Source organism: Belonocnema kinseyi, chromosome 9 (assembly GCF_010883055.1).
Source record: "Belonocnema kinseyi isolate 2016_QV_RU_SX_M_011 chromosome 9, B_treatae_v1, whole genome shotgun sequence".
In the NCBI taxonomy this organism is placed as follows: Eukaryota; Metazoa; Arthropoda; class Insecta; order Hymenoptera; family Cynipidae; genus Belonocnema; species Belonocnema kinseyi.
This window is the reverse complement of record NC_046665.1, coordinates 79,153,816-79,178,865: the sequence shown is the minus strand read 5'-3', so window position 1 is coordinate 79,178,865 and position 25,050 is coordinate 79,153,816. Positions and strand designations below refer to the sequence as shown.

General features: G+C 30.0%; 5 protein-coding genes across 9 annotated transcripts in view; 3 read left to right on the top strand and 2 right to left on the bottom strand.

Moving 5' to 3' along the window:
- Nucleotides 1–2,926, bottom strand: part of LOC117179911 (PITH domain-containing protein GA19395) — an 11,845-nt gene extending 8,919 nt beyond the window's left edge. The window contains exons 1-2 of the mRNA XM_033372117.1: nt 2,319–2,926; nt 2,188–2,231 (exon numbers count right to left, since the gene is read on the bottom strand). Of these exons, the coding sequence (XP_033228008.1) occupies nt 2,188–2,231; nt 2,319–2,489 (215 nt within the window). The 5' untranslated portion in view covers nt 2,490–2,926. The remainder of the gene's footprint in view (nt 1–2,187; nt 2,232–2,318) is intronic.
- Nucleotides 2,927–3,004: 78 nt separating this feature from the next.
- LOC117179910 (ATPase family protein 2 homolog) lies at nt 3,005–7,600 on the top strand. Of its 4 annotated transcripts, none has more exons than XM_033372113.1 (6): nt 3,005–3,114; nt 4,755–4,944; nt 5,035–5,217; nt 5,290–6,704; nt 6,771–7,037; nt 7,152–7,600. In XM_033372113.1, the coding sequence occupies exons 2-6, from the start codon at nt 4,755–4,757 to the stop codon at nt 7,500–7,502; spliced, it is 2,406 nt and encodes an 801-aa protein (XP_033228004.1). In that variant the 5' UTR covers nt 3,005–3,114; the 3' UTR covers nt 7,503–7,600. The 4 variants fall into 4 exon arrangements, with proteins under 4 accessions (XP_033228004.1, XP_033228007.1, XP_033228005.1 ...); XM_033372116.1 differs by having other exon boundaries at nt 3,021–3,114; nt 4,829–4,944; XM_033372114.1 differs by having other exon boundaries at nt 3,034–3,114; nt 4,743–4,944.
- A 2,055-nt stretch (nt 7,601–9,655) lies between these two features.
- LOC117179475 lies at nt 9,656–17,561 on the top strand. The gene is made up of 7 exons (XM_033371330.1): nt 9,656–9,900; nt 10,905–11,145; nt 13,666–14,005; nt 14,371–14,398; nt 14,567–14,765; nt 15,001–15,245; nt 16,319–17,561. Exons 1-7 carry the CDS (start codon nt 9,761–9,763, stop codon nt 16,881–16,883), a joined length of 1,758 nt encoding a protein of 585 aa, XP_033227221.1. The 5' UTR covers nt 9,656–9,760; the 3' UTR covers nt 16,884–17,561.
- A 1,485-nt stretch (nt 17,562–19,046) lies between these two features.
- On the top strand, nt 19,047–22,056 carry LOC117179474 (DNA-directed RNA polymerase II subunit RPB7). Of its 2 annotated transcripts, XM_033371328.1 has the most exons (7): nt 19,048–19,314; nt 19,403–19,512; nt 19,674–19,833; nt 21,278–21,328; nt 21,411–21,548; nt 21,624–21,657; nt 21,742–22,056. In XM_033371328.1, the coding sequence occupies exons 1-7, from the start codon at nt 19,303–19,305 to the stop codon at nt 21,756–21,758; spliced, it is 522 nt and encodes a 173-aa protein (XP_033227219.1). In that variant the 5' UTR covers nt 19,048–19,302; the 3' UTR covers nt 21,759–22,056. The 2 variants fall into 2 exon arrangements, with proteins under 2 accessions (XP_033227220.1, XP_033227219.1); XM_033371329.1 differs by lacking the exon at nt 21,278–21,328 and having other exon boundaries at nt 19,047–19,314.
- The window catches only part of LOC117179473, a 13,583-nt gene continuing 10,360 nt past the window's right edge, over nt 21,828–25,050 (bottom strand). Inside the window, exons 3-5 of the mRNA XM_033371327.1 lie at nt 23,259–23,347; nt 22,962–23,186; nt 21,828–22,899 (exon numbers count right to left, since the gene is read on the bottom strand). Of these exons, the coding sequence (XP_033227218.1) occupies nt 22,635–22,899; nt 22,962–23,186; nt 23,259–23,347 (579 nt within the window). The 3' untranslated portion in view covers nt 21,828–22,634. The remainder of the gene's footprint in view (nt 22,900–22,961; nt 23,187–23,258; nt 23,348–25,050) is intronic.

The window sequence follows — 25,050 nt, the reverse complement described above, 5'->3', positions numbered from 1 at the left end:
CAACGAAGACGTCATTTCCTCTGTAAGTGCTTATTTTGAGGAACTTCCGAAAACGCACTTTTCTGAAGGATTAAAAAAACTTGAAAAGCGATTGACCAAGTGCTATTCCTATCTTGCTTGACCTTCGAGTAAAATGAGATTTTGAATCGACAAAAATTATATTTCCTCAATTTTAGTAATAAAAACCAATTTTTCTTTACTTTGAAGCCCAGAAATCTTAATAATCTCATGAAATCTGGCCTTTAAATAGTCAGTCAACTAATAACAAACGTTTTTAAAAATAAAATGTAAAAGTTGGTTAAACTTAATGCTATTTTATTCGATATTTTCTATATTTTTGCAAAAATTAATTGAATTAAGCAATATTAATATCAGGAAAGGTTTCGATTTAATAGAATTCAGGAAGCTGAGCAATTTCTAACTAGAAACTCAAGTGACCACTGCCTAATCCTGCTGACATTTTTTTCGAAATCGATTTTTTAAATATTTTCTGGAACATTTTTATATGTTTTTAAGCTCCCGTCAGGCAAACGGCAAAATTCCGTTTAGTTTTTTTTATGGATTTTCGAAAATCGCATTTTGGTATCTAGGGCATAGATCTGCGGACTAAACCTGTTAAATGCTTGTAGCGTCTTCTAGGAAATCGGTGCTTTTTCCCATAACGGCTCAGTTTACTCGTAGAATAAGCCAGTGAGACACATTTCATTGTGTGTGCATCGATAAACTATAAACTATTTAAAATTTTTATAAACACATCTATGCTCGGTCTGCCATTCCAAACATTTTGACATATAAAACTTGCCCGCAGCTCAAAAGAACGCAGAAACATGCAAGCCCGGAAAAAACAATAGAAAACCAGCAGTAGAATACTACAGATAACAGGTTTAGACCGCTCGACCTCTTCTAGATAACATATGAATGGCTTTCAATTGTCATATAACATTTAATTTTGATTCCAAATTTATAGAAGATGTATTATTCCTTTCTAGTATAAGCGAACAAAAAATATTTTAAAGTCTTAAAAAATATTGAAAATTGAAAAAATAACAAAGATTTTCCTTCGTCATGTAAAATTTCTGAAATGTCAGTTAAAAGGTTTAGACCGCGGACCCTTCAACTGCTACTCATATTTTGCATTATTTTCGTGAAAAATGAGATTTTGAATCAGTAAAAAACAATTTTCTTCCATTTTAGAAATAAAACCCTATTTTTCTTTAATTCGAAGCTCAAAAACCTTAAAATAACCCTATGAAACATGATTTTTAAATAGACAGCGAACTGAAAACAAACGTTTTTAAAAATAAAATGTTAACGTGCAATAAATTAACTACTGTTTTAGTACCATTTTTTTTATTGGCTCAAAATAATGGAGGAGCATCCCCGAAACACGCAATACAGAGAAACTGGATGTGCAAGTACTTTTGGGTTGAACTTAAATGAGGCTAGGCGTGTTCTACATTTATCGGAACGATATATATTTTTCAGGGTAACAAATAATAAAATGCAATGCAAACTAAGAAACAAATATTAAAGTAATCCTTAAACAAAAAATTTGTACTTTATTTTGCAATATTTTAAGAAGCAGCCCCAGACTGAGGTACAGAAATAATCATAATAATTATACATTTAATACAATCGAGTTGAATTTAATGTAGAAAAGTTCGCATTTCGGACAAAATCGAGTGCAAAGCAAGAGATACATGATGAGAATGTGATCGATAAAGCCGAAGGAACATTAACAAAAGAGAATTCACAATCATCTAATTACAGTTGCTGATGCTTTGAGCCTTAATTTTATAAGGCCTGCGTACAAATCGTTTTTGAAAGAGTATTAGACTGAAGACTATTCATTATATCAATTATTCATATATCTTATATGTTTATGTATTATATATTATCAGCTTTTTAATTTTCGTGTTAGTTTTTGTGAAAAAAAGATCATTTTAGAACTTGAAAATAACGAACCTTGTCCACTTTTTAATATTATGGTAAATGTACCAGCAATCAGGCCAATTTCTTGCTTTTTATTTAATTTTAATGCAAGTTATTAAATAATTGTATTCATTAGAAAAAATTTATAATTAAATCTGGATAGGCTTTTAAGCAGTTAACGTATTTAAATATTTTTCTCTTATTTTTACACTACAGATAAACATTTGGTCAATATAAATTCTATATTTAACTTACGGTATGTTGAACAGAAGCTCATCGTCCACGTCACTCTCTACATACTGAAACGAGGGATATATTTTCAAAAGTAATTCTAGCAAGCAATGGAAAAAGTAAACAAACTTAGTATCGGCATTTATGTGACTTACAGCTGATCCACTCAGGCGTTCTTCCCAGGGTTTGAAAACCTTAATCCCGCTTCCTTCTTCGGCTTCATTGAGACATTCCACATTTTGCAAATCTATCTTTTGATACAGATTATATTGAACACCTAATTCTGCCTCATTATGCGTATGACCACACTGACATTGATGCTCCATTTTAAACAAATTCCCAGCTATAAATTTACTTGACCCTCACTTTTAATAAAGTAAATCAGTATACTAGAACTTTAATTCACGGGTAAAAATCCGTTTTAATCCAAAGTTTTAAAGTTGAAAAGAACTTTCGAATTATGTGGAAGGATCTAGACTAAGAGTCTCTGTCGTTTTATAACCACAAAAGTACAAAATCGTAGAGTTTATTGCAAAATTAATATATTTTCGTGTAAACCAAAAGCTGCTTATTATCGTATCACAAATTATCACTCATCTTTCACAAATTTTCGAATTCACACGAAGAAATGACTACTTTTTTCAAGTTTAAACGATATCGCAACCTCTATCTCTCTCATGCTTTTTCAGGAATGGGCATATGCCGGAAAAAAATGTTGTTGTGGTCTACTGGTCTGCTCTGTTTCGTCTCTCTTTTTCTCTCTTCACTGCATTCTTTTCTTTCTTTCTCTCCTACCTACCTACAATCGATTATCGAACACGTTCGAGGGGTCGAGTTTTTATCATAACCTAAAAATATTCAACAATGTTGTTTTGACATTCATGGAGCACATGACACATGATAGATTGCTAAAGAAATTACAGAAAGTGAGGAAATACCTACAAACTAAAGGTTATAAATTTATAAAATATTTCTTTATTGTAAACTTATTCTTGCTAGACTTTTATATTTCTTCAATGATAATTGATTTTCCTTAACAAAAACCACGTGATACTTTGTTTAATTCAGAAAAAAGTATAAGCAAAGCAGATTGTTTCAGGTTTGTTTTGTTGAAAATTCAACTGTTTTGTTGAGTTTTTTTCGATTGAAATTCACTTAGTTGGTAGAAATTGCATTTTTTTTATATCGGCGCAACTCTGACTGATAATTAAAATGTTTTTATTAAGGATTCCACTATTTTGTTGAAAATTCGTCTTTATTGCACAAATTCAACTGTTTATCGTTTAAGATCATAATCTTTTAAAATTCAAATATTAACTATTACATTTTTCGATGACAATTCATCTTCTTTGGAAGAAAATTCAACTATTTGGTTAAAATTTAATTTTTTGTTTGGTTGAAGGTTCACCATTTTAGTTGAAAATTCATTTCTTTGGCGGAAAATTGAATTATTCCTTTTCTGTGTGGAAATTTTATATTTTTTATTGAATTTTAGCCTGGTTGAAAATTAAACTATTTTATGAAAAATGCATTGTTTTCAAATTTTAAATTCATTTTTAAATAAAAAATCTAACTTCCATTTTCGCTTGGAAATTTATATTTTTTAGTTGCAAATTTCTTTGTTTCATTGAAAATTAGTCTTTTTTTTAATAGAAATTGTACTATTTTGGTAGAAAATTTATTTTTCAACTTAAAAACTCAACTGCTTTGCAGGAAATTCGTCTTTTTGGCTTGAAAATTCAACATTTTTGATGATTTATAGACCGGAAAATCTTTATTAGTTGCAAATTCCAATCTTGTATTGAATTTTTTTTCGGAATCATTTTAGTTTTTTGTAAATTAGTATATTTTGGTTTAATTTAACTGGTTTTAAATCAAAATATTTTTCGTGAAAAAGTCACCTATTACACTTTTTGTTGAAAATTCATTCTTATATCGAAGATTCATCACTTTAAAAAAAAAACTATTTCATTAGAAATTCATTTATACTTAGTTGAAAATTAATTTTTTCAGCTGAAAATTTAAATATTTAATTTTTGGTTTAAACTTTATCTTTTTTAATTGAAAAATCAACTATTTGGTTGAAAATTAATTTGCTTTGTATATGCTTTACGTAATTTTTGGATGAAACCAAATTCTGTAATTTGACTTTTGTCACTAAAAGTGTTTAGAAAATGAATTTAGAAACAAACCTTTTTTTCTAACATGATTCATCTCCTAGGTGTAAGATTGTTTTTATACCTAATAGAAAAATAGAGATCGATCAGGGAAAATGAAACATTGGTCAGGGTAAAGTCAATCAATTTCGAAATTGGGATTTTGTAGCAATTTTTTTTTTTTTGCTTTTAGCAATGTTTAAAGCTAGAGAATATAAACACTTTTATTTATTTATTTTTTCATAAGAAATAATGTTTATAAAATTAATAGTATATTATTCCAACCAACAAGGTATTGACAATTCTTATTTAAAATAAATCTATAATGAATTGCAAAAAAAATTATCGTTATATTGCGCTGAATGAAAATTTTTTAAATCCGATTTAGTGAATAATTTACGCTCATTATTCAACAATTTGAAGTTGAATTTTTAGATGTCACCTAAACGCAAATCGAATGCAAATACGAGTAAGTGGATGAAGTGTGATATTTGTGAATCCATTATTAGATCAGAAGATAGTGAAGATCATTTGCGAGAATGTCCTCCACCAAACGAAAACTGGAATCACAAATTTATCCGAAACTGTATTTTACATAGCATAGTAGAAGTTTACAATCCAAAGGGTAATAAGTAAAGCATAATGTCAAATTTATATTTTATATTTCCTCTGTTTCGAACAGTTTGCTACAAAGTTATAATTTAATCTTTTACAGAATTTCCTAAAAACATTAGTGAAGCTACTGCTAACAACATGGTATTTTTATCAGAAACTGCAATGGAATTGTGCAACATTGCTTTAGGTGACGAAGTACTTCTTACTGGAAAAAGCGTCGCTGTCAAAACTGCTTTTCCTTGTAATGATGGAAGTATTGTTAGTCTATCTCTAACGAAAACTGGTAGGAAATAAACAAATTAACTCTACTCTCAACTACTCGTAAAATATACTCAAAATTCTCTTATTTTTCCAGCCATCGAATTTGAAAAACTTGGAACACTTATCAAAGTTCAAAAATTAGACACAGATCCTTATATTGCAAAGGAAGTGTTGATAGAATTAATAGGAAAACAACCTATTCCACCTCTCTCATCTGAATTCGATGTGATGATCAGAAGCCATAACGACGAAAGGATATTTGCCATCGGAAACATAATTTCAGTTCCTTTCTATGGTAGAAAATTAATCTTCAAAATTGTAAAGGTGAAATTCGACACTGATTTAAAACTTGATGAAGAGATGGCGGAAGATTTGTCACAAGTGTTCGGAACAATGAATATTTCTGAAAACAATCGGACTATTCGTTTATATAAAACAAACTATACGACAAAATGGACCGTTTTGCGTAGTATACAGGATGATAACAGGAAGAAAAAGAGACTCAAATTCGACGATATCGGTGGATATTCAGATCTCATATCTAAAATACAAAATCTGATGGACGATGCCTTAGGAGTTGGTGGACAGATGAGCCAGTTTAACCCAATTAGAGGAATATTGCTCTACGGTTCACCGGGAGTCGGGAAATCCACAATTTCAAACACTCTAATATCAGAGTACGATCTGTATTCAGTAACCATCAGTGTTTTAAATCTAATTCCTAAAAATCTCGGAGACACAGAAATTGTATTAAAAGAACTTTTTGAAGATGCAGTGGCTAAAGCGCCCAGTATAATTCTTTTAGAAGACATCGACACACTCTGTCCGAAGAAAAGTAGTTCAAGTACAGATCAGGAAAGAAAATTGCTGGCTACTTTAATCAATCTTTTCGACGAATTGCGATACACAAATTCCAATGTTGCTGTTTTAGCTACAACTTCGAAATTAGATTTCGTTGATAATTCTCTACGCCGAGCTGGTAGATTACAAAAGGAGTTCGAAGTCAGTGTGCCAGATCGGAAAATTCGGAGAGAGATCATCAGGAAATTATTATTGAAAGTACCTCATACTCTCACTGAGAAAAATATTAAAGACATCTCTTCGGAGACTCACGGTTTTGTGGCTGCAGATTTGGAAGGTTTGTGTTCTGAAGCTAGGTCTCACGCTAAAGAACGCCTTTCCCACCAAAATATTAGATCTAATCTAGATATTGTGGAGATAATGTTTGAAGATGTCCAGTACGCTTTGAGAAATGTAAACCCTTCTGCGATGAAAGAGGCGTTGGTTGAAATTCCAAATGTGAAATGGTCGGAGATTGGTGGGCAAGAGGACTTGAAACTGAAATTGAAACAGGCTGTCGAGTGGCCTTTGAAACATCCGGAAGTCTTTCAGAGAATGGGTATTGTTCCCCCAAAAGGAGTTTTGATGTTTGGTCCACCGGGCTGTTCAAAAACTATGATTGCTAAAGCCCTGGCTACAGAAAGCAAACTTAATTTTCTTAACATCAATGTAAGGAAGGGAATTTTATAAATAGTATAATATTCAGTGCCTATTTTTAGTATGATTTGATTTTAGGGTCCAGAATTGTTTTCCAAATGGGTGGGAGATTCCGAAAAGGCTGTAAGGGATATTTTCCGAAAAGCGAGACAAGTTGCTCCTTCTATTATTTTCATTGATGAAATTGATGCTCTCGGAGGCGAGAGGGCCTCTTCTTCGAAAAGCGGTGGAAGCAATGTGCAGGAAAGAGTTTTGACTCAACTTTTAACAGAGTTAGATGGAGTTACTGCCTTGGGGAATGTTACATTGGTTGCAGCAACCAACAGACCAGACAGAATTGATAAGGTAGAGATGTTATATTTGTATTTTCGAAATCCGGAAAGAATATGATATTAACAATAAAACCGTTATACTTTGAACTGTCGATTTCAGTCAGAAACCAAAATGATTCTTTTACAGGCACTTTTACGACCCGGTCGTCTGGATAGAATAATTTACGTGCCTTTGCCAGATGCAGAAACTAGGAGAGAAATATTTGCCATAAAATTGAAGAAAATGCCAATCGCTGATGACATTATTATTCAGGACCTCGTGGATATAACTGAAGGTTACTCTGGTGCAGAAATCCAGGCTGTTTGTCACGAGGCTGCCATGAATGCCTTAGAATTAGATTTAACTGCAACACAAATCACGAAAGACCATTTCAGAACTGCGTTATCTATTGTAAAGCCCAGAACATCGGTTTCATTAATTAAAATGTATGATAATTATATTGCTAATGCGGATATGCAGGCAAATCGGGCGAGTTAATGAGTTTATGTGACTGAAATATTGTGATAGAATATTCTATTTTTGTTATGCAATTTTTTTAAAAATCAGTAAGAAATAAATAGCCTTTATAACAAATGAATAGTTAGTATATTAATAATAATACTCTACAATTGTTCGCATCTAAAACATTCCGTTCACAGTGTAAAATTAGTTCGTATTGATGCTTTTGTTTTTTAATTTTGAGATTGATTTTCTATTTATTAATTTTGTATTCGTTTCATTGTTATTTAATTTATTCAATTTGTTTGTAAAAATTAATTGTGTTACATGAAAATTACTTGTGTTATTTTGTTGGTGTTTATACTTTGATCCATACGATGCATTTTCTGTTAGTTTCTTAAAGAAACGTTGTGTATTCAATTTGAAATTTCAATTTATAGCCTTCAAAATTTGTAAATTACATTTTTCAAAGCGTAAGAATTGAAAAGAAAGATTTGAAAATTTGTTTTAAAACATTAATCACTCAATATTTTTAAAGTAACTCTCCAATTTTCCAAGCCCCTTTACTTTGTTGTAGGTTTAACTACTTTGTTCAAAACTCGTTTTTTTTTTGTTTTAAGATTCGTAATATTAGTTGCAAATTCATCTCTGTTAGACAATTTCATTATTTTGTTGAAAATTCATTTTTGTTTTTAGTTGGAGATTTATCATTTTAGTTGAATATTTCGTTTTTTGTTGTTGTTGAACCCCATTTTTTTCACTAAAAATTTAACTATTCCATTACTTTTGTAAACTGATCATTTTTAGCAGAAGATTCAACTATTTGGTTAAAATTTATGTATTTATTTGATAATTTACTTTTGTTTTGGTTTTGAACATTTATCATTTTCATTGAAAATTTATCTCTTTGGTTGAAAGTTTAACTTTTTTGTTGAAAAATCGATTTTTTTGTTGAAAATTAATGTCTTCAACTGAAAATTTAACCATTCCATTTTTTCTTGTTTACTGCTCTTTTTTCGAGAAAAATGCATTTACTTTGTAGAAAATTAATTTTGGTTGAAGATATGGCTAAATTAATTTTTTTTATTGAAGATTCATAATTTGAGTCAGAACTGCATCTATTTGGTTGAAAATTGAATTAGTTTGATGAAGACTAATATTTATTTTCGTGAAAAATTAATTTTTTCACCGAAAATTTAGCTGTGCCATTTTTTGTTGAGCATGTATATTTTATGATGATGATACGTATGATACGTATATTTTTTAGCAGAACATTTAAGTACATAGTAGAAAATTCTGGTATTTTTGGTTGCGAATTCATGTGCTAAATATTCAACAGACGATTTTTCTACCAAATTTAATTGTATTAAGCATTTCAAACTGTAAATTATCCAATTTTACAACTTAAAAGTGGACTATTTTCAATTTTAGAGCGTTGGAAATAAAAAAATTTGAATTCGATCTGCTGAATTTAGCTTTCCAATTCACTAAACCACTTTCCTAGATAAAAAGCTTGCAAGAACTAGACATTCAAAATTCAATTACAGTGAAACTCTTATACAGGGATACCTGATATAGTTCTGATATAAGAGGAGCGAAACTCAGTCGAGTTTTTTCCCCGCCACCGCCACCCCAGTATCAGAGTTTCAGTATTAACAGTTTTAAAATGTTCCAAAGTGAACATTCCAAAAACATTGCCTATCAAATAATAATTTTTTTATAGGATTCAACTATATAACTTCAAGTTGGGATCAGAGTAATCTTGCCTTCTATTTGTATATTATTATTTATCAATGTAACGTTTCCCGCGCGCTGTTGCGGGCGTATAATATTTATGTTTTATAATAAGGAAGTGACTACAAGTACCGGAAAAATCTGGTTATTTGTACCGAAATTGCAGTACAAAAAGAGATTTATTCACAAATTATCTTTCTTAATATATTAAAAACAGTAAACTAATTATGTATTTATTTAATATATAGTTTATTATTAATAAATTTACTTTTCTTGAATAAAAATTTAACACTAAATATAAAAATATAAATATAAACAAAAACGAACAAAAAAATTGAAGTATATTCTGTGTGTTTTTAAATTTGGCGCCAAAATTATTTCTAACAAACTTCATATACGTGTAAAGTTTGCATTAACAGCAATCTTCAGACTAATCATAAACACGTGGTTGAGGTTACATTTGATTTTTTACATGTAGTTTATAAACAAGTTCCACATTCCAAACGTAATTTTAAACATAAATTAATATATTTTTTATAAAAAGGATATACAAATATTGCATTATGGCAGAAGAACCTATACCACCAATAAATGTACGATTAGCGGTTGATCGGTTAGAAATGAATTTATTTGGAAACCCTGAAGTTCAATTGCGGTTTTATACTCCAGGAGAGGAAGTTTCGAATCAAGGAGATTTTTTGAGGTATTTTCTTAGTCGCCTCTGAAAATTGAAAGTGGGCTCTGAAAGTTTATAAGCATCATATATTTAATTTAAGGTTCGTACGATAACCTCACTTTTGAAGAATTTTCCGTTGTCCCTCCTCTTTTTTAAACGTATTATACAATTATATAACATTTTTATTTTCTAGAAATATTAAAAGCTTCATTTATTTTTTATTTCGTGTTTGCTATTCAATTCTTGCTTTTGTTGTCATATATTTTCAAAGCAAATAATCCAAGTTTCTTAATTCAGATAATTTTCATGTGTTTTGTTAATGACATTTCATTGTTGCAAGCATCTGTCATTTATGTTTAATTTATAAAACCTTATTTATTTTTTGTTAAACAAGAAGTAATATTACACAAAATTAACGAATTTAATTCATATAAAAAAATCGTTATTTAATTGCAAGTAGTTCAAAGAAGGAAAAGGTCAAGAAATTATTAATATTATAAATAATGTGATATAATACAAATAATTAATTAATATTCTTTTTATTGCTTGCTGCAAACGGAAGTAAAATATTTGGTAATCATTCTCAATTGTGTAAGTTGTTATGTAAAGTATTTCGTCATATATTTTTATCTGAATTAACGTATCTCATACAATGTGTCTGCGCTTCAATTTGTTGCTTTAGTTTTAAAATTAAATTTAAATAAAAAGCAATCATGTAAACGTAGAATAGATCAATAAGCTTTTTTAATGAATTGATTTTGTGATAAAATTGGTTAAGTGTCTAAAATTCCCCAAATAAAATTAACCTAAAGATTACTTTCTACTTAAAAATGACAATCTGAATGTTTTAGGCATAAAAAAAGTTTTGAGAGTAAGTCGAACGCACCTTAAATTTAATAATAATAAAAAGGGGTAATTTAAAAAATACGTGATACCCATGATAAGATCAATGGAAAAAGTATCACGCAGGGGGTATCAGTACTTTAGCGCTGAATGAATTTTCTTGTACCTTGTTGCTTAAATTTTAACAGAGGTCACGGTACTTATGTGGACGAACACAACACTTTGCGTTCATCGGCGGCTGGAGTTTTAGAAAAAGTAAATAAATTGATTTCCATAAAGCCCTTTAGAGTGCGATACCAAGGTGAAATCGGTGACGTAGTCATTGGACGAATTACTGAAGTGCAACAGAAAAGGTGGAAAGTGGATACAAATGCAAAATTGGATTCTGGACTTCTTCTTTCCAGTGTTAATTTACCTGGGGGAGAATTGGTAAGACTACTTAAAAAAATAATTAAGAGGATTCTTGGGGTAATTTTTCTGAAATCTGAGTGGACATCTTAAAAAAAGGGTTCATATATGATGCTACTTGATGGACTTCTTTATTTTTAATGGGGGCCATTCACAAAATACGTGATACATTTTTCAGGAATTTCTGACACCCCGCCCTGCGTGATACTTTTTACATTGGTCTTAACATGGTGAATGATACTTAGGCAGACCCCCTACCCTCCCTAAAAGTGTCACGTATTTTGTGAATGATTTCATGCGACTTTTTATAGAAAAATCCTACTAATGGACTTTTTTTCGTCTTTCTGACAAGTTTTTAATGCTTAGTTTCAATTTTAATCACAATGAAAGCTATAAAATTGAAATTTGAAACTAGAAAAAATTTTACTATTCTAATTGAAAACAATAAAAATTGAATAATTTCTCATTAAAGCATAGACATTTGTCATTACTAGAGTTTGAATTAAAAAATTTTTCATTTTAGATTGAAAATTTATCTTTCTTAGTTGAAAGTTACTTCTTTTTTGAAAATTGAACTACTTTTTAAAAGATTCGCCTTTTTAGCATGAAAAATCAACTCTTTGGTTCCAAATTCTTTTATTTTGTTGAAAACTCGTCTCTTTTAATTTAAACTACAATTATTTCAATTGAAAATGCAACTGGTTGGTTAAAAATTATTTTTATTCTTTTTTTTGATAGTTAAAAAACATTTAGGATAAAAACTCATCTTTCTTGGTTGAAAACGATCTATTAGTTGACAGTTCAACTTTCTGGCTGATAATTTAACTGCTTTTTGTTGAGGTTTAATATCTTTTGTTTGAAATTTTGACTATTTAATTGAAAATTAAATTATTTTATACAAAAGTATTCTTGTTTGATCAAAAAGTTAACTGTTTTGTTAAAAATTCCACTTTTTATTATAGAAAATTCATCTTGTTTTAAAACTAAATTTTTTTTTTCATAAATCAACTCTTTTATACAAAATTTGTCTTTTTTGTCCTAAAAATTCAATTATTTGTTTGAAAATGCAATTGAAAATGCATATTTGGGGGGTTGAAAAATCAACTATTTCACTAGAAATTTAATTATTTTGTTGAAAATTTCAACTATATTATTTAAGTTACCTTTTTTGGTTGAATATTCGTCCTTTAGGATTTCAAGTTCATCTTTTATGATCAGAAAGACTTTTTGTTTGAAAATTCATATTTATCAGTTGTAAATTAAATATTTTGTTGAGAAAGCAACTGTCTTCCAAAAAAGCGTAATATTGGCTTGAAAATTCATTTATTCGGTTGAGGTTTCATCTCTTATTTGAAAATTTGACAATTTTGTTATAAATTTAGCTATTTTATTGAAATGTCATTTTTTTTGTCCAAAATTTAACTGTTTTGTTGAACATTCTTCTGTTTGGGTAAAAAATTCGTCCTTATGGATTGAAAACGTATCTTTTAGAGAAGTGTATTATGTCTTGAAGTTTAACAATTTAATTAAAAATTCACCTTTTTTTGTTGAAAATTCAACAGCAACAAAATCAAACTATTTTATTAGAATTGAATTATTCTTTAAATTAAAGTATTTGGTTGAAAATTCATCTCTGCGTTGTAAATTAGCTTTTTGTTAAAAATTAATATTTTCAGATTGAAAATTTTACCTGTGGAAAATTTCTCTTTTCAGGATTAAATTTAACTGTTTTCTAAATGATTCGATTTTTTAATAGTAAAACGAAACTCTTGTTAAAAATTCCACTTTGAGTTGAAAATTGAACTACTTGGTTAGAAATAAAGTTTAAAGCGTTTCGTATTGAATTTAATCTTATATCTATATTAATTTTATTTTAAATAATTTTTTTCTCCTATTTGTCCACTATTTTCGTGAAAAAAGCCTATTTCCCCTCCTTCGAAAGAATTTTAAGCTGCGTAGTCTGAATGATTAAAAAATGGATAATTTCATATTCAAATCATGTACAGTTTCTTATTTAAAGCCTTAGTTGTGGAGTAATTTCAAGTTAAGAATTTAAAAAATTAATGTTCCTGCTGTTTAAAATAATGTAGATTATAAAGTTGTCTCATTGGAAAATAATGTAAGTTTACAAATTTAATAGGTCTGACAGAATAGTTTTAAACGCACATTCAGAATCCTTCAAGTTAAGTGACTTGTTAAAAAATTGTTTCAACTTATTTTGATAGTTTAAAGAATATTTGAAAATCAGTGAGAATTATGTACTCTATATTTTTAAACAAAGGAAGTTATTACTTCAGTCGTTCAGTCTCTTACACTTATTTTTTTTTTCATTATCTTTATAAATTTGATGCTTTTTTTAGGACTTTTTTCGTAATTCCATGCGACTTTTTTGGTAATTTTATGGGATTAATGTGACTAATAAAGCCTTCAGGTCGATCCTAACCCTGTGAATATCTAAAATATTAGTTTAGAAGTTTGAGAAATAAATAGAACAATTCGTTTTCTGTTTCCATCTAAGCAAATATTTTTCTCTTAAAACAGAGAAGAAGATCCGTCGAAGATGAGCAGACTATGCGTCGTTATTTACAAGAGGGTGATTTAATCTGTGCCGAAGTCCAAAATACATTTGCTGATGGATCGCTTTCACTGCATACGCGGGTTCTCAAATACGGAAAGTTGTCTCAAGGAATTATGCTGAAAGTTGATCCTGGTCTGATAAAGAGAAAGAAAACGCACTTCCATAAACTCGCTAATGGGGCAACTCTCATCCTCGGGAACAACGGATACATTTGGATAGGGGCGAATACGCAGGATACTGATCGTTCCGAAGGTGGTTTCACACAAGATTTATCTCGAATTTCTCAAGAAGATAGAGAAGTTTGTTCGCGCTTACGTAATTGCATTCTTAGTTTGGCTCAGTGTAATTTATATTTAACGGACACTTCTGCAACATATGCTTACGAGGAGTCAATGAAGTATACAATTAGCGAGTTATTACTACCAGAAGCGATCATAGACGTGGCTGTCCTGACGCATCAGAGACTCAATCAATAAAAATTTTGTTTAAATCTTAAGCACGATTCTAAACTATAATACTTAAAAATCCATGCTTTATCGTCAAACATTTTTTTTAAAGAATTAAAGGAGGTTTATTTTAAAAACGAGCAATGTGAAATATTCGTAGGAAGAGTATTCGTCTCAAGGGACGTATCAAGGGAAGTATTAGCGATGGTTTTATTGTAAGAGTGAGAACTTTTTCGAAGGTCAAACAAAAGTGTGAACATTTATAAAGGTCTTATCGAACGATTTCTTATATTGTGCTCCATTTGAATCCCAACAATGGGGAAAAGGTGAAAGTTTATATGCACTTTTATGTGTGGATTATTGTAGATGCATATGAGTATCGATTATACAAACTTCTTGGATACGAAAAGTGATGCAGAATCATGGACGCGTGTTTTACTGCTTTCGATAAAGACGGGGATGGATTTCTCTCAATTTTGGAATTTCAGCTCATTTGCCGAGCTCTCTTTCGCAACGATCGAGGGAAAGTCTATGAACTTGAGGAGCAGCAATTGAAAGACATTTTCGGGGTTTTTAATACAAAAGGCGATGGTTTGCTGGACAGGAAAGAGTTTCAGGTACATATATGCATTTCAGTGAAAGTATGATTGCAATTATCGTTGTGAGCACTCAGTTAAATTTTGTTTAAATATGAAAAAGAGGTATTTGTGTTTTTTTACGAAAAATTAGTTTTTTAATATTGTAGTAAGCTCCTTTTGTTTTCACAATTAGATTTAAACTATAAAAAGCACTGAAAATTTTAATTAAGGAATTTTTCAATAAAGAATTTAGATGTTATTTTGAATTTTGAAGGTCTGTTGGAATCGATGGATTAAAGTCTGCACAAGGCCAAAGAGCGCTTTTCTAATCGTAGATGTGCAGAATGATTTCATCAGTGGATCCCTTAACATAAAGAAATGTGCTGCTCAACATGATGGTTCGGAAGTTATTGAACCAATAAATCGTTTGCTAGAGACTGTTCCTTTTGAATCCGTATTTTTTTCACTTGATTGGCATCCTGTGGATCATGTTTCGTTCATCGATAATCTTCCTCTTAGGTAAAGATATTCAAATCTAGAAAATACAATTAAAACAACGGTGGAAGTCATTTTTATAAGTTTTCACGAAAACTTTTATGAATTTGTATGCCAATTTATACTAATTTTTAGGAATTTTGAACGCATTTCGGATAATTTTCAGTTATAATTTGAAAGAATTTTTGATACATGTTAGACTATTATATACTAATTAGTCAAACTACCATCGCTTTTGGATTGATTTTTTATTAGTAACTCGAGAAAGAAAAATGGTAAATTATTATTTTTTTTTTTAATGAAAAATTCTCTTTGTTTTTCCAAGTTCATTTTTGGAATTGGATTTTATACTAAAATATTCAAATGATTCATAATTTTATAAATCTGTACACTGGGGATATGCTCGCTTATTGAAATTGGGTTTCAGTTAAATTGACCCAATCTGATATATTTCGTAGTAATACAACATATATCAAATTAAGAAAATTTAACCAAAGCCAAGTTTCTATAAGAAACGTGCAGGGTCCTTTTCACTAACTTTGTATACCTAATTGTATTCAATCATATATATTCTGTGTACAAATTTATTGTAATTTTCTAAGAGAAGCTATGAAAAACTACAAATAGATTTTGCAAATCGTGAATATTTGTTATTTTGTGTCGCTGTCGTAGATTTTATTATTTCTCGTAGCAAATGAGATTGATTCATTATTGAGTGTAGAAGCTTATAATTTTCTGATATAGTTTAAGTTCTGAACGTTTAAGTGAACGAAATTTTTTACTGATGGCTTTGCAAACTAGAAACTTATAAAGCATTATTTTTAATTCATTTGGAACAATATTTATAGATAAAACAGAATTTGGAAACAAATATTATATTCATTTGAAAGTTCAGAACTTCAGTTACATATCTTCTAAGAAAAACTATGAAAAATTACATCTAGTTTTCCCAGATGCAGATTTTCGTAAATGTCTTATATGTATGTCATTTGTATTTCAAAATATTTTAAAACTTACCAGACTTGGCATGGTAGCACCCCCCTAACTGTATATTTGAAAATCCTACTTCTCTATTATATAGATTTTTTTAATTTTAGAGAAATTGACTTGTCCAGTGGAATATCAAAGGAAGAAGTCCGAGTATATGATACAGTAACATTCACCGGTCCTCCCGAATTAAAGCAAAGATTATGGCCAAGGCATTGCGTTCAAGATTCCTGGGGTTCAGAGCTTCACAAGGATTTAAAAATCGTTGACAACGCGGTTAAAATCTACAAGGGAACAAATCCTGATGTCGACTCCTATTCAGTATTCTGGGATAATAAAAAACTGACAGAAACGACATTATCTTCTCAGTTGCAAGCAAAAGGAGCGACCGATATTTATATTTGTGGCCTGGCTTATGATGTTTGCGTCGGAGCCACGGCTGTTGATGCTCTAGCAAGTGGATACCGAACCATCCTCATCGACGACTGCAGCAGAGGCGTTGACCTGGTGGATATTGAAAAAACGAAATCGACTGTTATAGCCAATAATGGCGTGATCGTAAATTCAAGCCAGGTCAAAGCAATGGTTGAAGGGCGGGACCGCAGACCAGAACTCGGTTATAAACTCGCGATGGAAATAAAGCAGACGCTTAGCGATTGTGGAAATGGCAATTGACCTGGTTATACGAAAATTTTTAATTCACTCCTGCATTTAAATACAATGTATACGAACAGCCACAGGCGAGAAATCGCTGAAAATATTGCTTTCTGTTTGGTCATTTCTACAAATGAAGAAATGAGAATGACAACTGGATGAGGTCCATAAATGAACATTTACAGGATGAACAAGGAAGGGTTTTAAATAAAAAATGTTTGATAAAATTTTAGAAACATGTGTTCCCAAAGAATACTCTACATTGACAATGCGAAAACATTAAGAGAACAAAAATTTCCAGTTTTCCGTTTCATAAATGTTAGAGCTGAAATTCTAGAATTTATGGAAATATGAGAATGACAAGAATATAAAGACTAAAAATAAAATTATTTCTACAATACTACATGATGGAAAAACTTAATTCTCTGTGCTTTAATGTCAAAAAACCGAATGGTCCTTATGTCGTTGTCATTCTTATAATTTACAAAGTCATTTTTTCGAGTAAAAGGACAAATTATTTTTACATATTTCTAATACTTATCGATACATAATATACTAAATTATTTCAAATCGTTTAAAATAGAATTTAAAAAATTTCATCCTTACCCAGTTATCAATCTCATGTCTTCAAATAGTTTTCCGATAGATTTGATTATCTTTTTTTTTATTTTGTAAATAGAATAAATGAGTTTTTACGCTTTATAGGATAATGGGTATATGTGTATTAGAGTAATAATTTTTTTTACCTTTTTAACCCACAAATAAAAAAATAAAAACTAGACATTATTCAGAGGTCCCTATTTAAGTTTATTCTTTTTGAAATTGGTTTTTGTTGTTTCGTATTTTCTCCATGTCTTTAAAATGCATGAATTACATTTTTATACATATTTTTCTTTTTTCACTTTTTTCTACATGTAACTTTTTTCATTTACTTATTGTATTCACACCGTATGTCAAATTCTTATAGAAAAATGTGGAACAATTTAGACAAAATTATTAAATACCTTTTATTTTAAAAGATATATACACATATATTAGTTATTTTAAAGAAATATGACAGATACACATGAAAAATGTTCATGAAACGATTTACAACTGTGATCAAGTTGAAAGGGGATAATTCTACATGTATACAAATGTCATACCATGCATTTTTTCCACATTGAAAAAATCTAAACAAAAAATCAATAAAAAACTAAAGTTGGGACTCCTATGTCATATTTGATTTTTATTATTATTTTCTTTTAAATTGTTTAATAAAAAGGTACAGCTTAGGCCAGTGTGTGTTTTCAGACTTGAAAATTAATTGTTTCGTATTATAAAATGAATCACCTTAGTGTATTGTTGGTTGGGACTCAGTCACTTAAAAAAAATGTTTATCTTAAGTTTGTTTTTGTAATAGTCTGATTGTCAGATTTTTATAAGTTTATCAGCTTTTGGTAAATAAGTGTGGTGCCAGTGTTTGAAATCGTTTAGATCTGAAGAATTTACAATATGAGATATTTTACTGGTATGCTCGTGCTGTAAATAAATTTTCTTTATTCTTAGTATAAAAATGAGAAAAAGTACAATAAAAAAATTAGAAACTGCATTATTGGTTTTTATGAATATCTTCTTGTACTATATAAATTTTACTTACATTAGGCCAAAGAAATATATTCGAATATTTTTTATCTCTTTCTGTGATAGGTATAAGTATTAAATTTAAATTTATGCGAATTTATATGAAGTTAACTGGTGGTTCAAGTGTAAATACATCATTATTTTTAATTGTAATGATTTTATTATTTCATTAAATAGTTCTTATGAAATAAAAACTGTTTTTCAAGTACAGTTAAATAGAGAATATATTTATCGTCTCATCTCTGTCGACGGACATCGTTGGATTGCATTTCATTTTCAAATTTCGCGCTCGAATAAATTCCCGGACATTACAGCCGCTGTCAATGGAAACAAATTTTAATGAAAGAAAATTCTTGAATAAGTATAAGGTACGGTACCGCTGATACCTTGCAAACATTACAAAATACAGTTTTAACACTTTTTTAGCAATACTTCGATATAGAATTCCTGAAATTTTCATAAATCCTTTTCTGGCTGTCACTTGTAAAGTGAGGTTAGGGTTACCATAGTTCACTATCAGAGATTTCTGTCTATATATCCTATATATCTCATTTTATGTAAAATTTCCACTAAAAGTATAAATTACCCTCGTATATATAAGCACTAAACATATATTTAAAGTTTATTTACACTCATATATTAATTATAAGATTATAAGCAAGCCATCCGCCATATCCAATTTCGCCACTCATCGACAGATGGTCTGATCTTGGCCTAATGCTGTTTTTGACGTGAGGTATTGCAAGGAGTGACAGTTACAAAATTAAGTTGAAATAGTATATTAGTGTATTGTGTGTGTCAAAATATAATCAGCAACATGTTTTACCACGTAAGTATATTTTCATTTGATTTTCGTTTTTATATCTTAAGCAATATTCGAAACAATCGCGAATAACCATCCTAACCTCATTTCCTAGATATCTTTGGAGCACGAAATTCTCTTGCATCCTCGTTATTTCGGGCCACAGTTACTGGATACAGTAAAGCAGAAGCTTTATACGGAAGTTGAAGGCACCTGTACTGGAAAGTAAGTGCACAATTTGATCAAATTCCATTTTTTACGGCTTTTTCGATTTTTGTGCTTGTCGGTGAAATTGTGCAAAATGCTGTAGGAAATTTAAAGAATAGAATCATTTGAAGTCGATATTAAATTTTGGAAAAAGTTAATTCGGATCTCTTAATTTACAGATATGGTTTTGTAGTCGCGGTAACAACAATCGACAATATTGGAGCTGGTATTATTCAGCCGGGTCAGGGTTTCGTAGTTTATCCTGTCAAGTACAAGGCTATCGTTTTCCGACCATTTAAAGGAGAAGTTCTTGATGGAATTGTAACTCAGGTTAACAAGGTGAGCTAGCATTTATTCTGAAGACTTTCCGTAATTAGTAAATATCAGGAATCACTGTCCATCCCCGTTCTCCTCTTAAATTTGAAAAATCCTCAAACGCATAAAATCGAGAATCTTAAAATCAAATTTCCCCTCTTTTAAAACCCTTAGATCCATTTTTTAGAATCATAAACAAAAATTCAAAAGAGTACAAAACCAGGCGCTTTAAAAGGAGATTTTTTAACGAAAATAGATTAAAAAATGCTTTTAAGTAAAATTAATGTACATAGAAATATTAAATAAAAATAATATGCTTCAAGTTTTTCATATTTCCAGTAAAAGTGTTGGATTTTCAACAAAGTAGATGAATTTTGGAACTAAATAGTTAAATTTTTAACCAAAAAGAAATCTTGACCATAAATATAGTCTTGGAACTATTATTTCCTCCTTTTTTCTCTTATGTTTGCCAAGCCTGATAAATAAATCAAGATTCGACTATATTTTTAATTTTCTACCAAAAATTAAAAACAGTTAAATTCAATCAAAAACGGAGAATTTTTAACCAAACTTTTTATTTTTTTTTACTCAAAAAGATGAATTTTCGATTAAAAAATTAATTTTCAACCCATGAATTTTTAATAAAAAAGTTTAATGTCATCCAAATAATAGTATTAAAAAAAAAGGAATTTTTAACAACAAAAGAATGAATTCTCAACTAAGCAGTTGCAAACAAAATATATGATTGTAGTTTAATAAATTATAATTAATTTGAAGTTCATTCTAATATGAATTATATGTATATATGTTAACAAACTGCATATTTTAAAATATTCTGATCTTTTTATAATTTTGTTACTTTTGTAAATAATAATGTTTTTATAACTATAATATTTTTTTAGGTGAAATTAAAAAAAAATTTGTGAACACTTGAGAGCTTTCAACTGATCAAAATATGTTAAAAACAAATTTAATCACCTAAGGAAACAAAAGCAGAAAAAATAGGTTTTAAAATAGTTTCTTTCTAGCTAACTCAGAAATATAATTTTAGCAACTCAGGGTTCTGCACTGAAAAGAATAAACGAGAAACAAATTTATGAAAACAAATCCAAATTTGTCTGCTGATAGCACTATATTTAAAAAATGCAAACATGAGCATTCTTTAATTTTATTTCCTATCTAATTTTTAATCTTTGTTCTACATGAATTATGTTCTAATTATGTTTTTAAGTAGAAAGTGTTGAAGTGTTCAATAGATTTTTAAAAACTAGCTAAAAAACATAACTTTAAACCCAAAAAACCCTAGAAAACTTGCTAAAGAAAAGGTGCAATTGTTGAAATATTCAATCCCCTTTTTTCGGAAAATCCTTTTTTTAACATGAAATTGAACTACTGAACCGCTGTGATTTCTGAGATATTAATATTAAGGAACTCTATATTTTATTCATAAAAAAAATCACGATTTTAGGTAGGAATGTTCGCTGAGATTGGTCCATTGTCATGTTTTATTTCACACCACGTATGTAGAAACCGAAATGATAAAAAAATCTTCCGAAATGCTAATAGAGAATAATATTTTTCATTCTAATTCCTTTTTTCAGTCTATTCCCGCCGATATGCAATTCTGTCCAAATGTTAATCCTCCTTGCTACAAATCAAAGGAAGAGGATGTCGTTATACAAGCTGACGACGAAATAAGACTGAAAATAGTCGGAACGAGAGTAGATGCTACTGGAATCGTAAGTACAAAAAATATTACTCCGTTCATAAATTGCTTAAAAAATATTCTCACAATTAATTTATCGTTCTTTCAGTTTGCCATTGGCACACTCATGGACGACTATTTAGGTAAGTAATTCATTCCTGCTCTTTAGAATCAATTTCTCTAATAATTTTCTTGAATGCAAATAAAAATTTTTTATCTTATTTCAGGTTTGGTCTGCAACTAAAAGTTAATAAAATTTGTGAATGCCTGTATGTGTACAATGGATGAGAGGGTGTAGCTTTATACATTTATATTTTGTAGTAATAATAATAATTTTATTTTAAAAATACGATTGCATTATGTACAACTAAATGACCAATACAAGAATCATCCAACATAGTTATTCATTAGTTCGAAATGCTGGAAGTAAAATTTTACGCAGGTTATGAAATTGTTTGGTATTTGAACAATCTTAGCAAATCTACATTCCATTGAGACTTAATTTAGTTAAATACGTGATAATAAATAGTATATTACAAGTACTAACACGTTGTGATTATAAGACCTGCAATGCCTACAACTTATCGCATGCGATAAGTTCGCAAAAGTTACGTTAATGAAAAACACGAAAGCAAAGTGAAAAGCTGTGTTTCTACAATTCGATCTAGGTAATACCATTTCTGTGGAAGCAAAACTTGTTGCAAATGCGACGATGGAGTTTATACTTAGGACTTTCATGATTTAAATGAAATATTCACTTCATACAGTTATGAAAAAAAGCGATTTTATCGATTGAATTCAAAATGAAATTATTATTCCCTACAATGATTCATAAATTTAAGAAACCTTACATTCTTAGAATAAAGAGACACATCAAAAGCTCAGATGTGTTAAATATAGCCGGGAATCAAAAATGCTAACGTGTAAAGGGCCTGACATAAAGTATTTGAAATGTACACTGAAAATGCAAAAATGTTCGATATAAATTATCTCTTGACACATTAGTACGTGTAGTTCGTACATGCAGTACTTAGCTGTATTATTGCAAAATGAATTTTGCACTATTGTGGCTAAAGCTTCGTTCGTATATACTCGATCGTTCGATTAGTGTGCGTCTTGATTATTTCATTTTCAACATGGCTTTCTCTAAACCTTTTCCTTTCCCCGATTGAAAGAAAAAGTTGCCCAAGTTGGAAATCGCAGAGGACGCGTCAGGGACAATGTTTCTAAAGTCTTCGATGCCTAAGAATAATGCCAGCTTTGCGGCAATTGCTGTCTTGTCTTTAGGAAGTATTGAGTCCTGATCAGGCATCATTTTATCTGCCACATGTTTGTATATTTTACCTTGACCGTCGACGTAAAAAGTAGAGAATCCATCATACCACCTACAGAAAAATGGTTATTGAACAAAAAGAAAATGAAAACAGAAGACCGATTTTAAACTTACGTCTCTTGGTCTCTCTTAATAGCTTCCGATATTTTCCAGAACTTGAATTTCCAGAATGTTACAAATACTTTCAGGCCTGGTACTCCTCGAATGCGCCAACGGACTTTAATGCTGTCATCTTCAGGATGCATAGTGATTTTTAATATATCGAATTTAATGTAGGCGAATTTCAAATGTCCAATTGTCCTCACTAAAGCAACTTGTTTCACGTAACCAAACATGCCCCTGAAAAATTCCGATATTATCACAGAGAAAATTTTATAAATGAAAGATAGTTAAATCCGATAGAAAACTTACTTTGTCATTATCCCTCGAATATTATTTACAAACACAATATCTGGACGATAGACAGAATAGTCCATTACTCTTACGAATAAAAACGGTAACTGAAACAATATTGTTCAGATTAGAATTTTATAAGAGAGCGAGGAGTTGATCACTCAAAATCTGGTGCACAAGAATTTGTAAAAATCATTGTAATATTTGGAATCTTTTTAAATTATTTTTACATTCTCATTGATGGGAGTATAATGTAATCGTTCAAATTTTTTTTCTCTGGTTTTTAACTGATCTTTACGTTTTGGCACTTTTGAACTTTTGAAGGATTTGGCCAATCAAGTCAGCTTTGATACACTTCTTAAGGTTCCCAAAATGAATGCTAAATTCGTTAATCGGATATTTCCAACCAAAAGAGAAAAATTTAGTGCATTTAAAAAATTAGAAAGGTTTTATACTTGTGAAAATGTCCAGAGAAATAGAAAAAAAAAAATTTTATAAAAGATTAGGAAATTTCATTTAAATTCATCACTAGATATAAAATATATTCAGAATCTAACTCAGTTAAATTTTTTTATTCGACAAACATTCAAAAAGTTTGAGCTCTTTCAAAATTTGAATACAATTTTTTTATAAGTTTTAGAAATTGTTGTCAAATTTTCTGGTACGTGTCAAAAAGACTTGCAAATTATCCTAATGACATTTTAAAATTCGATAAAACTTCAAAAAGTGATATGCTTTTCAACATTTTAAAAATTAAAAAAAGGAGAAAATAATTTGTTTAATAGGTTAAGAAATCAATCAAAATTTCTACTAGATATAAAATATATGTTCTTCGAAACTATTATCATGAAATTCCTCAATTAGACAAAAGTTCAAAAAGTTGGATCATTTTCAAAAATATGCAATTTTGGGTTTTTTAAGAGATCCATAAGTTTAAAGCGTTCTTAGTAGATTTTAACCAGATTTATCAATTATCTTGATGAAGTTTTGCAATTGCACACAAGTTATCGAGCACGAAGCGCGAGGTTTCGTAATGAGAATGTAATCATCAAAGCCGTAGGTGCTTTGAGAACATTCTTTAAAAACAAATCAAAGAAAATGTCAGTTACAATTTATGGCTGTAATTCCTCAGAAGTTTAAATCACAGTTCTCAATTTATCGTATTTACGATATTTGAATAAATTTGGTTAAAGTGTAGGCATTAAACGTACGAAAAGAAGCGCGAGAGCGTACCCGCGCGCCACGAGGCGCGGTCAAACTTGGCGCCAAGCGCAGCGCGTTGAAGAAGAATGTGCCCGCGTAGCGGGTATATTTTTTTTAACAAATGCACTTATAAGGAAGGTACCCCAGGTCTCATTCGCCAATTTGATTCTTCCAGATGTATGTTGCAGTGCAAACCGCCCCTCAAATATCTCAGTGTACAAAAACCAAATTGATTTCGATAAAACCTACTGGAAAGATTTCCTCGTGATGAAAGATGAATAACGTAATTTTCTCGAGAAACAAAAAAAATGAAGGGGGTAAACCACTCCTAAATATATTTAAAGTTGTGCTAAAAATCTTCAAATTAACACGAAAAAAAAATATATTTAAAAATTTGTCATAAGGACAACCGCAGGATTTCGCGGGAGCGGGTGCTAATCTGAAAAATTGCACCCGCTTCCAGTGAAATCGCGGTAAAATTTGCGCCACAACCACGTCTCACAACCGTGAAATAGGTGGTTACAGTCTGTAAAGGAATCAATACGACGATCCAGCAAAAGCCTCGTGCACCCTAAGAACACGGAGCGACCCAAGGACAACCGCCTTC